The following is a 14,751-nucleotide window of genomic DNA, read 5'->3' as shown; positions in this document are numbered from 1 at the left end:
GCACATAGATGTTTCTCCTCCCCACTCTCCCTTCTCCGCTCTCTAAATCAATAAGCATATCCTTGGGTAAGAATTTTTTAAAAAGTAAATTATAAAACAATGGTTTCTATTATGTGATATAAATGTAGAAAATGTTTTTATTCTATTATTTACAAGAGAGTATGTAACTTCAATTGGCTACTAAGTAACTCCTGAATCTTAAAAAAAGAACAACTTCAAAACTCAGAAATTTTATTGTCCACTTTATGTTTCTGAATGGAGTCCAGAATGTTCCTTTATACAAATCCTATTTCCATTACACGTCAAATCCCTTGTATTTGGAAGAGTAAAGACGTTGTCTAAATATCCTTGATACATGATACGTGCATAAGCAGACAGCCTTGTAATTTACTTACATATATGTATAAACAGAAGGCTCTGAACCTACTTTCATGCCAAAATCTATAGTTCTGGATTTTACTTTTCCTCTGGCATGTGGGAAGGACAGGGCTTTGCTGGATAAGGAAGCAAGATAGTTTTCTTAATTGGCATTTACCTGTGATAGTTGTGTGGAAATATTTTAACCTTAATTTCCAAATACTCCTTTTTCTCTGTCACACATGCAACTCTCAGCCTGAATACTTAGTAGAAAGAACTTTTCTCTCAGGCCCAGGAACCCCGTGGCAGTTCACATGTCTGATCTGACAGCCCTGCCCATGCAGCGCCCAAGAGCTCAGCTGTCGGGGCTGAAAACCACGCACCTTGTCTTCCAGTCCTCTTCCGACTTGGACCTGTTTTTGCGAGCTGCTCTTTGTTTTTCCTCAAGTCGTTTTTTTTCTTCACTAGCTTGATCTAAAACAAGAACACCAATGGAAAACAGTTACCGTTATTGTACAAGTAGAGAACACAGGCACAGTACTGCGCGTAACTTTGTGGAGCAGTGCCATCCAAATGTATGAACATGATCTCCACTGTATCAGAAGGCAAACACCATAGTCAAACACCAAGTTGAAATTTTAACACACACTTAAATTAGTAGGAGGCAGAGCTGGCGTTCAAGACCCAGTCATCTCTTTCTACAGCCTATGGCCTTAATAACATTTGCATTTACCAAAAAGAACCTGCTTATTCTTAAGGCCAAAAAAATTATGTGCTTAAAATGATTCAGTGAAAAACTGGGCAGAAAACTGAGTAAATGTGAATTTTTCTAAATTCTTCCTGAGACCCCACAGAGCTTCAGATTCCATTCATGAGAAATTCAAACATTTTTCCAAAATACTGTTGCACTGTCTCACTGACAATTCAAAGAGCGCATCAGCGTGTTTAGTTAGAACAGGGTTTCTCAGCGCCAGCACTGTTGACATCCTGACCGGATGACTCTCTGTGGGGGCTGTCCTGTGCACTGTGGGACATTAGGCCTCCACCCCACTATGCCAGTAGTGGTTCCCAGGTGTGACAACCAGAGTCTCCAGACATTGCCACGTATCCCCTGGGGGAAAACCGCCCCCCTTTTAAGAACCCCTGAATTAGAAGAAATTTAACACTGCGAGATAAAAAAGTGTTAATGGATCAAGAGGAGGCCAAGCTCCTTGATATTTAATTGTAAAATATATAGTAAAATGATGAGAATATACTTCAAAGTTAATAAAGATATTATGTTTTTCTCAACTTTGTCTCTGACATTTAAGATAAGCTTTTGGTTAGAACAGACCAATGGCTGCCAGAGGGGAGGAGGATTGGGGGACAGGTGAAAAGGGTGAAGGGATTAAAAATTACAGATTGGTGGTTACAGAGTAGTCATGGGGATGTGAAGTCCATCACAGTGAATACAGTCAGTAATATTCTAATAACTACTTATGTTGTCAGATGGGTACTAGACTTATTGGAGGGACCACTTTGAGTTATATAAATGTCTAATCACTATGCCGTACACCAGAAACTAACAATATTGAATGTCAATTGTAATTTTTTAAAAAGGACAAAAATATAACTGGTTATACAGTATATTCAATTATCAGGGAGTATCACTGAAATAATGAATAGAAGCTAATAAAGCCTATCTCAGATTTCCAAATTTAAAATAGAAGTTACCAGATTTAAATCAAATTTTAATGAAAAAATTCTCTAAGCCAGCATGACTCCAAGGGCTGTGCCTGGCTGCGGCCATGGGATCTCCAGCTGCACGCGGAGCCAACTGGAGGGGCAGACAGCACAGGGCAGCTGGTTTCTTCAGCTGCCACTCGCCATTCTTAGAACACAAATTCTAGAAGATACTAAAATGCTTGTACTCTAATGCTGCTAACAAGCACCAGGATAAAACAAACCAACAGCCGCCCAGAATGACTCTTCACCACAGTACTATCAAATGCTAGTTACCAATTTCTCCATTTTCCATGGCTCGAATGTCAGGCCGTAACCTGCAGTCTGTCTTAGGAATCACACTCTCCATTTCCTTGTCTATTTCATTCAAAACCATTGCGAAGCTAGTAAAATTGTACATCTGAAAAAGAAGCGAAATGTTCAAATTAACATATACCAAGGCATAGAGCAAAATGAAAACCCTGAAGGGAGGATAGGTTGGATCTGACAATGAACCCTCCCCTTTATGGCAACAGCTGTCAGCCTTTCTCAGACGATGTACCTACATGTTCGCACTGATGTCTATACTGCCTATGGCTGTCAGTCTCACAAATCTTGACGCGGGCCTCACAGAATGCATATTCCATGTCTCTGTCAACTTGAAGTAGAACTCTAAGCAAAATCAACATTCTATTTTTTTCATTAAAATCATTACTTGCTGTATCTGGGAGGCTTATACTGAAGAGGCTGCATCGTTCTGTATTGAGAGCCAGTATTATTCCTAATAGCTAAATAAGCCCCAGAAGTCCCATCCCGACACATCCTCTCCAGCCAGGCACAAATGCACTGGGTCTCAGAGCCAGAAGGGAAGCTGCGCCCAGGAGCGAGCAGAGGAACAGCTGAAGGCATTTCGGTGACATCCGGCCAGGACTGGCCCTGCACAGGCCAGGGAAAGAGCACCACCAGAGCTGAACACAAAGAGTGAGACCACGTTCAGCAAGCCCGGTCTCACCTGAGCAGAATTGGAAGGCCGCGGGGCTATCCGCCACAGGAGCACACTTCCGGGGATAACACACACACTTTCAGAATCCGGCATCGGCATTTCATCCGACTCCTCAGATGTGTTCATCTGGAAGAACCCACAGATGAACAAAATTAAAATGTTTGAAAAAGAATCTTTTTACAAAACGGAGAATCACCGTTTATTTCCTGCACAGCACTAGGGTGCATACAGCACGGGGCAGGGGCGCCAGGGCTTCCTCGTTCTCACCCCCTACCTCGGAACACAGTGCCTGCCAGAGTCAACGGAGCCAGAATGGCTTCAGTGTCATGCGTCTCGCGAGCTGATGTGTTGTGGTATTTGCATTTGAGGCATCATCATCATTACTTTTTACTAATGTTTTAATGTTTTTAAAGCGTTTTTAAAAGAGGGAACAACTCATTTGAGGATTTACTGAAACATTGTGAGAATTCAAGAAAAAGTTAAATTCTTGGGGCAGTTAGCAAAATGATCCAATTACACAAATCTAGCAGGGATCCTGAAAGCATGTGATAAAAAAAGAACTTAAAAATATGTTAGGCTAAAAAGGAAGCCACCATTGTTATTGGTCACCGTCCCCCACCCCCCGATGCCAGAACTATGCTAGGAGGCCTCTATATTTAGTCTTAACCTAATAAACCTATGAGGATATATTATTACCACAGTTTAATAAGACTTGATACAGAATTTAAACCTTTGGAAGGTTAATATTCCCGATGTCAGAGTTACCAAATCTAGAATGTTCAGTGAATATAGTTTAAAATCAGCAGCAAGGAGGTGACAGCACTGATGCTAACGATTTTCCTACAGCGTCTGATTATGCTCAGGAACATAAGAAATCCACAGTAGCTAGACGCACACAGGAAGGAGACGCAACAAGGAGAGAATGTGTGAGAATAATTTCTCTTTCCCAGAGGGTAAGGGCGCTCTTCCACAAAGATTTATGGGACGTGGGGGAAATTTTGTGGCATTTCACCATTGCCCATTGCTGTCCCCACCCCACCTCTACAGAAGGGGAAACCCGTGTGCTGGTGAGGTTGTATCTGCCAAGTTGCCTGTTACTGGCTGGTGCTGCGGCCAAGGAGTTCCCGTCAGGGCTCCCAGGACCTGGAACATGTTCTTCCCCAGCGCCATTGGTTTGAATAGCTGCAGGGACGTGTCAGTGCGCCTCCCAGAAGGAAGGAAAAGCAGGCGGGAAACACGGATGCGAGGCGGAAAGCAGAACTGTGCACAGGGAGATGAAGGGGGCGGGGGGAGCAAGAAAAAGGCCAAAGCAGCGGGAAAGCAGCATGCTCTGGTCATTTAATAAAACTTTCACCTCAGGACCATGGTTAACTTGATTTACAAAGGAGGTGACTCATAAATACGCCTGTTTTTGAGGAAGATTACAGTTTCTTAAACTTGCACATGCAGAAAAATTGCCAGCAGATCCCAGGGGACTGGGATCCGGGAGGTCTGAGGCGAGCCTGGGAGCCTACAGGCTCTCACGCGATGCTCAGGTCGCCAGTCCCCAGTCATGCTTTGAGTAGGAAGGACTTCAGTCATCTTTATTAGGAGCAGATACTATTCGGAGCTCTCTACATTTATCAATTCATTTGCCATTTTACAAACAAAAGCACAGCGGCAGAGAGGTGGTACCACTCATAAATGTGAAGACAGGATTCTAACCCAGAGGCTGTGCTCTGAACCATGACTCTGGCCACTTGAAAGTGATCAGTCCTCAAGTATTTCCTGTCCCAACAAGTGCAATCTTCCTGTAGCTCTCAGCTCTCTCCTGCCTGGAGGAAAGGGGAAGCAGTCTGCCAGACCTTAGCGCCTCCTCAGGCCCTGCAACAGGAAGCCTTGTGCCTCACACGCAGGAAATTCCCTTGGACATTACCTGTCCTATAGGAAGAAAGTTTAATAACAGAAGGACAGCCACCCAGGAATGAATCCCTTAATGTCTTAACTTAAGTGATTTAGAGATGAGGGAGAGGGCAACCAAAATGCTAATAAGCATGAAAATGTAGGAGATATATTTTAAATATTTTAAAATATTCAATGGATCTCAACTTCTAATGTCCATGAACAGAAAGAAAAAAAAATTTGTCCAGCTGAGATGGACTCCAACTTTCCAAAGCTATGTGAATTCAATCAAAGCCCATGAGCAACTGCAGTTACAGATGTGGCGCACACCCATCTCTATGAAGACTCAAACATTCAAGGATGTATGACAATTATACCTCAATTAAAAAAGATTCATGGAGGAAAATTACATGCTTTAGCAAGAAGAAAAAAAAGGTCAGTGGTGATCCAGTAATATGCCACCTCCAAAAGAATTAGTCCAAATTTAAGAGTCCAGTGATTCCTTTGATACCACCTTATGGGATGTTCACCTGTTTGCTGTTCTTCTCTTCAGTACTTTTCTTGTCATTTTTTTTGAAAGCATCAAAAGTGGCAGGGTCGACACTATATAAACATTCAGTCCACTTCCCATAGAGGGCACAGAGCTTCTTTTTGCTGTCAAGAGAAACTGATGTTTAGCTAACAATTAAACCAGTGTTTTGCTATAACTGAATATTAAAGATGCTTATGAATCAGATTCTTTAGAGAAATAGATATTTCCATGTAGAAGAGAGATTTTTTAACTTACTGAAATTCTTGTTTCCTAGGTTATAGTAGACTTTAATAGTGACATTTTATTTATAAATAAATAAATGCTGACCAGTACTAGTCAACATTTAAAATGAACACTTTACCTTTTATCTTGAATGTAGCCTTCAACTTTGTGTAATTCCTTAACAAAAAGGCCACATGGCTTGAAATTCAACACACATTTGTCCCCAGTCCTAAGAGGAAGATAAGAAGCTCAGATTACCATTCATTGTGGAAGAAGCAGTAGAGAAATGATTATGATAACCTTTCTAGCAGCATTTTGCTATTGGGACCACCATAACAAAGGTAAGCAAGGTTCATAAAGAATAGGTGATGTGTTGCTATGGAATATTTGTGTCCCTCACAAAGTCATATGTTGAAGCCCTAATCCCCAATGTGATGGTATTTGGAGGTTATTAGGTCATGAGGGTGGAGCCCACATGAATAAGATTACTGCCCTTGAAAGAAGAGACACAAAAGATGAACTCCCCACCCCACCCCCCTCTCTCTCTCTCTCTGCCATGTGAGGATACAAAAAGGCAGCCATCTGTAAATCAGGAAGAGGGCTTCATCAGACATCAAATCTGCTAGCCCACTGATCTAGGACTTCCTAGCCTCCATAACTGTGAGAAATCAATTCCAGTTGTTTAATCCAGTTTGCGGTATTCTGTTATAGCAGCCCAAGTTGACCAAGACACTTGTCAGAGGTCACAAAGTAGGTTTTGAACCCAACTCTTTTTAACATTTTATGTTCCCCCAGCCCCACTCTCACTGTGTGAATAATACAAACAATATAAGCAAAATGAGCTGAGGTTGGAATTAAGATTCACAGAGGCTGGAGAAGCTTAGAGTCCACCTAGTCTTCACTAATCAGAAACTTTAATGAACTCTGCTTATTAAATGAATTGGCTTCTATATTCACTTAATAGTCATATGGCCTGTTCTGATTTTACATAGAACTTCTTTTTTTTTTTTACATGAAGTCCACTGATACTGGATGATGACAACTGAAGGGACAAATAACTACCCTAAAGTGTCTTACTTGTGGTTTGTGATTTCCACATTGCCGTACTGTTCAATCCAGAGTTTACCCACAATGATATTATGTACACAGCAAGTAGGATTGGTCCACGTATATGCTTCATTGTGTCTAAAAAACAAAAATAAAACCAATACCCAGAAAAATAAGCAAGTGTTATTTTATTTAAAGAGCGATTTGTCTCAAATGCCATTAGCTTAGGACAACAAATCACCGTACTGGAGAGACCTCAGGTCTTCTGGTGTTAACTCACAGTAAAACAGGTATCATTTGACTACTTTTATTATTTAAAAGGATGCAAAACCTTGAGGAAAAAACTCTATACTTCCACCAAACTCCAAATAAACTATGTTTATAATCATCTAAGGCAGTCCAAAGTTAGGTGAAAACATACTAAAAAAAATAAATAAAATTAGAGGTAGAAAATAAAAACAAACACCTATTATTTATCACCTTCCAGAGAACGGACCCTCTGGCTCATCAAAGGGAAAAGCTCACGTATGTGAATGAGTTCCAATTTTACATATGTCCAGGACATCATGTAAGTAGGATTATATAGTGAGTAACCTGAGAGTGACTTCTTCATTTTGTACAATGCATTTTAAATTCTATGTATTAATAACTTCTTTTTTATTTCTGAGTAGTATTCCACTTTGTTTTAATCATTCACTCATCAAAGGACTTTTGGGGTGCTTTCCGTTTTTGGTGACTATAAATAATAATCCTATAAATATTTGTGTACAGGTTTTTGTGAGACTGTAAGTTTTCATTTCTCTAGAGTGGGATTGGTGAGTCATATGGTAAACATATGGTTATAACTTTGTAAGAACCTTCCAACTGTTCTCCAGAGTGACTCAAATCATTTTATATTCCCACCAACAATATAAGATTTCTAGTTGCTCTGCATCCTTGCCAACATTTCATATTGTCATTAAAAAATTATTTTGATTTTAGCCATTCTAGTAAGTGTATTTCCTTGTGAGTTCTTGTCTTTCTCTAATGATTAATGCTGTTGAGCATCCTTTCGTACATTTATCTGTCATCCATGTATCTCTTTTGGTGAATTATCTGTTCGCATCTTTTTTTCTCAAGTTTTTATTCTGTTGTTTGTTTTCTTCTTGTTGACTTTTGAGGGTTCTTTATTCTGTTTAGAAGTCTTTTGTTAGACATATTACTTGCAAATAATTTTTGCCCATCTACATATAGTTTGTCTCTTCATTCTCTAAACAGTGTCTTTCACAGAACAAGTTTTGCATAGTCATAAAAACTAATTTATCAATTTTGTCTTTTCTGGATTGTGCTTTTGGTATGTATGTATGACATGTTTTTGCCAAATATAGGGTCATGAAGATTTCCTTCTATGTTTTCTTCCAAAAGCTTTATAGTTGTACTCTTTATTTTAGCCTATGACCTATTTTGAGTTGACTTTTATAGAAGGAATGAGACATAAGTTGAGGTTCATTTTTGAACATATGGATGTCTAACTGCTCCCACCCCATTTGTGGAAAGGACTATCCTTCACTGACCTGCTTTTGCACCTTTGTCAAAAATCAATTGACCTTATTTCTGTGGGCTAATTTCTAGACTCTCTTCACTGTTCCATAGACAAATATACCTGTCCTTTTTGCCAATATCACACTGTCTTGATTACAACAGCTTTAAGTTAAGTCTTAAAATTAGGAAGTGGGAGTCTGTCAGTTCTGTTCTTTTTAAAATTATTTTAACTGTTCTATTTCATTTGGCTTTCCATATAAATTTTAAAATCAACATCTCCATATCTATAAAAAATCATTCTGGGACTTTTATTTGGATTGTATTAATATAGACTGCTTATAAATCAATTACGGGAGAACATCTTAACTATGTACATTCAGGCTTGCCAATATATTGAGACAGAGTATGTCTCTCCATTACTCAGATTCTGCTATTGAGCCTATCCTAGTTATTGTATTTGTCGCTGTATTTTTCAATACTAAAATTTCCAGAAATACTTCCATTTCTTTGCAAGAATATTCTTCTATTCATTTTAAGAGGATTCATTTTTATTTCATGGAACACAGTTATAGTAGCTGCTTTGAAGTCTTTGATACAAGTTTCAATATCTGAGTCACCTTGGGGTTAGTGTCTACTGATCGTTTTTCCATTGTGAGTTGTTGACATTTTATGGTTTCCTTGCATGAGTAATTTTGGTTAGTACTCTGAACATATGAATATTACAATACTCTGGATCCTCTTAAAATCTTCTGGAGAATATTGAGTTTTGTTTTAGTAGGCATTTAATATCGTTTCAGACCGTAAGTCCTGACCCACTTTCTGCGGCCTCTGATTCCAGTGTCAGTTTAAGTTTCAAAGCCTTTTAAGTGCTATTCAGATCCAACCCGCAACAGTCATTTGGGGACCTGAACATTGGTCCACACGGTAGTTCAGATCTCAAGGCCTTGGTGTCCCATTTCAGATCATTTCGATGCAGGAGAATAAGGATGACCTTACAAATTCAAACACAGCTTCATGCGATGCCGTTCTTGAGCTTGCTCCTCTCTGCAATTTTCCCCACACCCTCAGACACCAGAGAGGTTTGTCCTCTGGCCTGTTGCTAGCAAAATGGGGCTTCAGCCCCTCTGTGCTGTCCTGCACTTTCCACAACTGGGTCCTCTTCTGGGACAAAGAGGTGAGAAAAAAGAGAGAGGAAAAAGGAAAAGAGATTCTCTGCTTACTCCTGAACCACAGAGGCCCCTTTATCCAGTCCATCTGGCCAAGGAGAAACTTTTTCTGAGTTTTATGTCTCTGGGTGCTGCTGCTGCTACCAATACGGGATATGTGATACTTGTGGGCCCTTGAGTTTGCTTTGGGGCAAGGCAGGGAGAGAAAAAAAGCATGTTCTCCATTCTCTACGTTTTACAAAGATATTTTCCCAGGCCTTCTGACCAAAAAGATAGGATTTCCCCTGGAACTTTTCTACCTGCCTCCATTGCCCAGTTTTGGGATTTGGGCTCTGACTCCAAGCCAGATGTGGGGATAAAACCAAGAAACTCACTGCCCTATTGGCCTTGGGGTATTTTTCTCTCTGTAGCCAACCTGCTATCATTTCCTTATCAGAGTCTTTGGACAGTTGCTTTATATCTTCTGTCCAGGTCTTTAGTAATCAGTAGGAAAGACAGGTGAAAGTGTGCTTAGTGTAGCTTAACCAGAACTGGAACTACCTTTGAAATTTAAAGAAAATCTTTTTATCTGTTGGAAAGAAGAGAACTTCCAACTTACCTAATGTCTAAGACATGACACATAATTGCTATTTCAACAATTCACAAAGTGAATTCATTTTGAAAGATGGTTAAACAAAACATTATTGCCATTGAATACAGATAGCTTGTTTCATGAGAGCTGCCATTAAGTGATCAACTCCATCCCCCTTAAAATAGATCCAAACACCAGTCAAACATAAAGTTTAACTTAAAACACTCAGACTGATTAACAATGGCTATCACTATGTTTCTTAAATTCTTTTACATGCAGGTAGATAACTGATGCTTCATAAGAGCTGTTTCTTTATGAGCAGCTTTTGAACAAGATCAGGCCTGGGTGCAAATGCATATACTTATGTGTACATATGTATACAAATGGCTTGATTCCAACTTACTCAAGTAGCTCCAAGGTGATGGTTCCTTTGGGTTCTGCTTCTACACTCTTCCCCCAGAACTTCAGTTTGGGATAGATTGAGCCATGAAAGATGAAATCATTGTTTAATCCTTCGGCATGGAATGCACTAATGGGTGGGTGATGGCTGACTTGCTCCGAGATGAGTCTGAAACCGAGGTCTTCTCTTAAGATTAAAAAAAAAAAAAAAAAAAAAAAAAAAAGAACAACACACACACACATTGTAATTAATTCTTATCATGGAATGTGTATATTATTGTCATTTCAGTCAAAAGTATTTAAAAAGTATTAAACAGGTTTGACAAAGTAAACAAGTCTTTGTTATCCTGATGAAAGAACTTAGTATATTAGAAACTATACAAATGCAACCTAAACTACTAAATCCAATGTTACAACTCCAGCTATTTTAACATATTAAAATAAAGAACACACACATGAATTTGGGTGAGCTGCACAAATTGATAATATTAGTAAAGTAATTTTAAAACTTATCATTCCATTTTTATTAAGAAAGAGGAATCCAGTGTGTTTCCACTTTCAAATATCCAGGGAATAAATGAGATCAGAACTTGTGCATAGAATGGAATATTCAGAAAAAATAAAGCCAACTTAACTCCCAAATTGTGTGTAAACAAGGAACAGGCTCCAGAAAGCCGACAGAACTATGGATGCAGATGCATTCATTGCCTTTATGCAAACAGTATAAATTTATACTAATATATTTTATATGATTGTAAAAAAAAAACCAATCACGTCTGATGATATACATAAGAACAGGACGATAATCCCACATGATCAGGAATAATGATATGCTTGTAGTAACTTTTTATAATGGTACATTTTGCATGTTTTAATATTTTTGACAGTCTCTAAAAGAATAAGTATCATAGACTCAAACATCAAAATTGTTAACTTGCTCCAGTCATACAAAATTGTTGTTGATGATGTTTAAAATATACTTTTTTCTCTTTCATTTTAAAAGCTAAGTAAATTATGCAAATTCAAACCATTCAACTGCAATTGGGTGGAAGATCTTACCGAATGAGCTCGTAAGTCTCTCCCAGAAGCGGGTTGAAAGGCTTCCCAGTGCGCTCCCACTGAGAAGCGACGGCAGATACGGCAAACGCAGCCACACACTGTGGATGAAGCATTGGCAGAAGTGAGAAACGGCCTAGCCTGCTCCTCCTCCTCCTCTCAGAAACTGAAATGCTGCTTAAGATAGGGATTTATAAAATTATTTTGAGGATTTTAATTACTTTGCATTTTTATATGGCTCTAGCAACGTGGATATTCGGAATGAAAATTGCTCGGTCTCTTCCTGGAGTGTCATTCCCAACCATGCTTTTAGAACACCCTAAAGGTGCTACAAATTCCCTCAAGGATGTTTAAAGAACTCTCAAACCCCAAATTACTTTTTAAAAAAGATTTTATTTATTTTTAGAGAGTGGGCGGGGGGGGGCATTGATGGGGGATCGGTTGCCTTGCGCACGTCCCCAACTGGGGACCTGACCTGCAACCTAGGCTTGTGCCCTGACAGGGATTCAAACCATCAAACCACAAATCAACAACTCTTAGGTTCACAGGCTGGTGATCAATCCACTGAGCCATACCAGCCAGGGCTCAAATCCTAGATTACTTTTAATTCCTTCAATGTTTCTAAAAAGTACAATACTTTTAGGATAGGAGAGAACAAATAAAAGTAAACAAATTGGTGTCAAGCCCAATGAGGTTGGAAAAAGTTGATTTATATTAAATGAAAGAACAGAGATTCCATTTAGAATGTTCTCGCTTTGTATGAAGCAGAGCAATGTATCTATTATACTCTCCTCTATCTAGTCCATCCACATACATCACATAAACATCTTCTATTCAAATGAAAATTAAAAAGTGCAATTCCTTGTTGCCTTTTGTTTTAACCTATAGCAGTATGTGCATGTTTACATACACATAAGCATACATGTCCATATTTGCGTGTGCGTGTGTGTGCATTCATACCTTCTTGAAAACACTGATAAAGTCTGAAGGAAGAAAGAATGAATTTCTCCCCATCACAATGCTTCTTTCTAAAATGAAGACTCAGAAATAGCTCACCAACATCCAGGTTTGGCTATGGACCACCTTCTGCTCTTACTGCAGATCTCTCTGCCCTTCCACTACAGGGGTACTGACTAGGGGACGGAGGAGGGAGGGACGCAGAGGACACTCTAAACAGGCCACCTGTGTTTTAGTAACGTCTCCCAACCTCCTATTGAACTAAACACCAATTCTGTATCAGTGTGTCTGAGGTAGGGGACTGGGAGTGCGGGAGTGGGAGAGAAGTCTCTAAGATGTAACCCTTTACACGTACCTGCATCCTCTCCACAGGATCAGAAAGCGAACTGGCCTTGTGGATGAGGTATGTATGCTCCATATACTCAGTGAGCCTCTGTAGGAAGCTCAAAGGCTCATTAAAGATGACTGGCATCGTAATCTTGGATAGTTCCTATTTAACAAAAGGAAATAGTTATGTCCTCTACACACAGCAAATTTAACTGCTGATATCTTTACATAACATAATTCTGAAAAGGAAGTAACAGAAAGTAGCAACTCATGAAATTTACTGTAAGTGCAATTTTACAAATGTTTCCAGAGCACCTAACAGTATGGAGTATATTGTTCTAGGCCTTGAAGGAAATACAAAGACTACCCAAGGAGCTCACAATCCAGCGGTGAGATGAGATGATGACTACTAATAAGTCTGCTTTAGATCAGGACTAGAAAATGGGCTACAAAGGGGAAAGACATAAAAGCAAAGATCTTCTTAGGAACTAAGGAATAATTACACACACCATTTTGGAGTGAATAATTTTCCAAAATAAGTTTCAGACTAATATCTGACTGATAATACATCGTGAGGTTTTTCTGAGTACACCCATCTACTGTAAATTGTGGTACTAGAAGGCTACTGGGTATTTCACAGAATAGGTAATAGGTTTAAATTTCTGTCTGCCAGAATCACACAATCACAGTAGACTTCCAAAAAATAGTTAAATAATTGGGGTGGGGTTCTCTGACCTGAATTACAACCTATTTACTGTATGTTACCAGCAAGCACCATGAGGTCACTTTCAAAAATTTTACTAAGTAACACACTTATCTTGGCATTCTCTGGAATTTTCTGGTATCTCCCCAACCTTCCATGAATCACTATTTACCTTTCCCTTGGGAATTAGGTCTTTCATGAGGCCTGCTGACTAAAGACAAATGGTCAGGTGAATCCTACAAGGTGCCACTGTCTAAGCTCTGACAAAGCGTTTTCCCCTTAAACGTCCACATTCTTACTGAGCCACACAATTAAAAATAATGCAACCTTCACAAATCTACAACTGGAGCACATAAAAGAAAAAAAAGCTCATTCATTATTATAAAATATCCCAGAACATAGACAGACATGTAGTAACTGAACCTAATTAAGAGAAATGGTAGGTTTACTCTTCTCTCACTGAGAAGACAAGGGAGAATAGGAATCTATAAAGAGATAAAGAAGAGAAAGCTCAACTATATATACCCCAAGATCTCATTAAATCCAGAAATTCACTGCTGGGGCCAAGTCAAGAAAACTGGGACTTTTTTTTTTTTTTTTTTAAATCAATAGAGCAACACATAAATCTCAGTGCAAAATTTAATAATACAAAAGAGAAAACATGAAAATGTTCCTCTCCCTGGAGGCAAAGCACCATCAACATTTTGGGATATATTGCTGTGTGTTTACACACGTATATACACATAGTATTGGTTTTTATAATGCATGGGATCTGCTCTGTATGTATTGACCCACGCCTTGCTCTTTTCACTTTTCCTGTGTTGTGGAGTTCTTACACACATGTAAGGTACTTCACTGAGTCTGTCAAATTCTGCGTAATCGCTGGGATGGGGTAATGGTAAGACCACAGAGCCAGCTGAGTTTCACTGCTGGCTTTCTCATTTACTAGCTGTGTGACTATGACCAAGTTAAACTCTGTGCCTGTTTCCTCATCAGTAACATGGCACTAATATAACAGTACCAACCACAATGAATTGTTGTAAGAACAGTACTTACAAAACACTTGGGCATATTAGTAAATGCTGTATGTCTTTGTTAAGTTTTAAAAAGTCTATGTATAGATATACCATGAACTATTTAATCATATATCTTTTAGAACATGGCTAAATATGGCTTTAAAGTAGATTTCTCTAAGTGGAGTTTCTGGGTTAAAGTCTGTTCATGTAAAAATTTAACAGCTACTACACCAAGTTAAATGTCTTCCAAAAAGGATTTACTAAGTTTTACTCCAACCAATGCTGCAAGAGT

At 39.0% G+C, this 14,751-nt stretch overlaps 1 protein-coding gene and 1 non-coding gene across 11 annotated transcripts in view; one reads left to right on the top strand and one right to left on the bottom strand.

Annotated features, from left to right (window-relative positions):
- Nucleotides 1–14,751, bottom strand: part of OSBPL1A (oxysterol binding protein like 1A) — a 212,848-nt gene that overhangs the window by 2,512 nt on the left and 195,585 nt on the right. For all 10 annotated transcript variants that reach the window (XM_090285702.1, XM_090285704.1, XM_090285705.1 and 7 more), the window contains 9 exons: nucleotides 12,769–12,903; nucleotides 11,460–11,557; nucleotides 10,405–10,587; nucleotides 6,774–6,881; nucleotides 5,836–5,925; nucleotides 5,473–5,596; nucleotides 3,071–3,187; nucleotides 2,356–2,479; nucleotides 741–831 (listed from right to left, as the gene is read on the bottom strand). In XM_090285702.1, coding sequence (XP_090141828.1) covers nucleotides 741–831; nucleotides 2,356–2,479; nucleotides 3,071–3,187; nucleotides 5,473–5,596; nucleotides 5,836–5,925; nucleotides 6,774–6,881; nucleotides 10,405–10,587; nucleotides 11,460–11,557; nucleotides 12,769–12,903 — 1,070 coding nt within the window. The remainder of the gene's footprint in view (nucleotides 1–740; nucleotides 832–2,355; nucleotides 2,480–3,070; nucleotides 3,188–5,472; nucleotides 5,597–5,835; nucleotides 5,926–6,773; nucleotides 6,882–10,404; nucleotides 10,588–11,459; nucleotides 11,558–12,768; nucleotides 12,904–14,751) is intronic.
- Nucleotides 2,110–2,236, top strand: LOC150002747 (small nucleolar RNA SNORA44). The gene has a single exon (XR_016512872.1). It is a non-coding gene; the product is annotated as a small nucleolar RNA SNORA44 (small nucleolar RNA).

The sequence above is a fragment of the Furipterus horrens genome, unplaced genomic scaffold, assembly GCF_987537825.1.
Source record: "Furipterus horrens unplaced genomic scaffold, mFurHor1.1.pri manual_scaffold_8, whole genome shotgun sequence".
In the NCBI taxonomy this organism is placed as follows: Eukaryota; Metazoa; Chordata; class Mammalia; order Chiroptera; family Furipteridae; genus Furipterus; species Furipterus horrens.
Note: the sequence above shows the minus strand (reverse complement) of the source record. Positions and strands in the feature narration are given on the sequence as shown.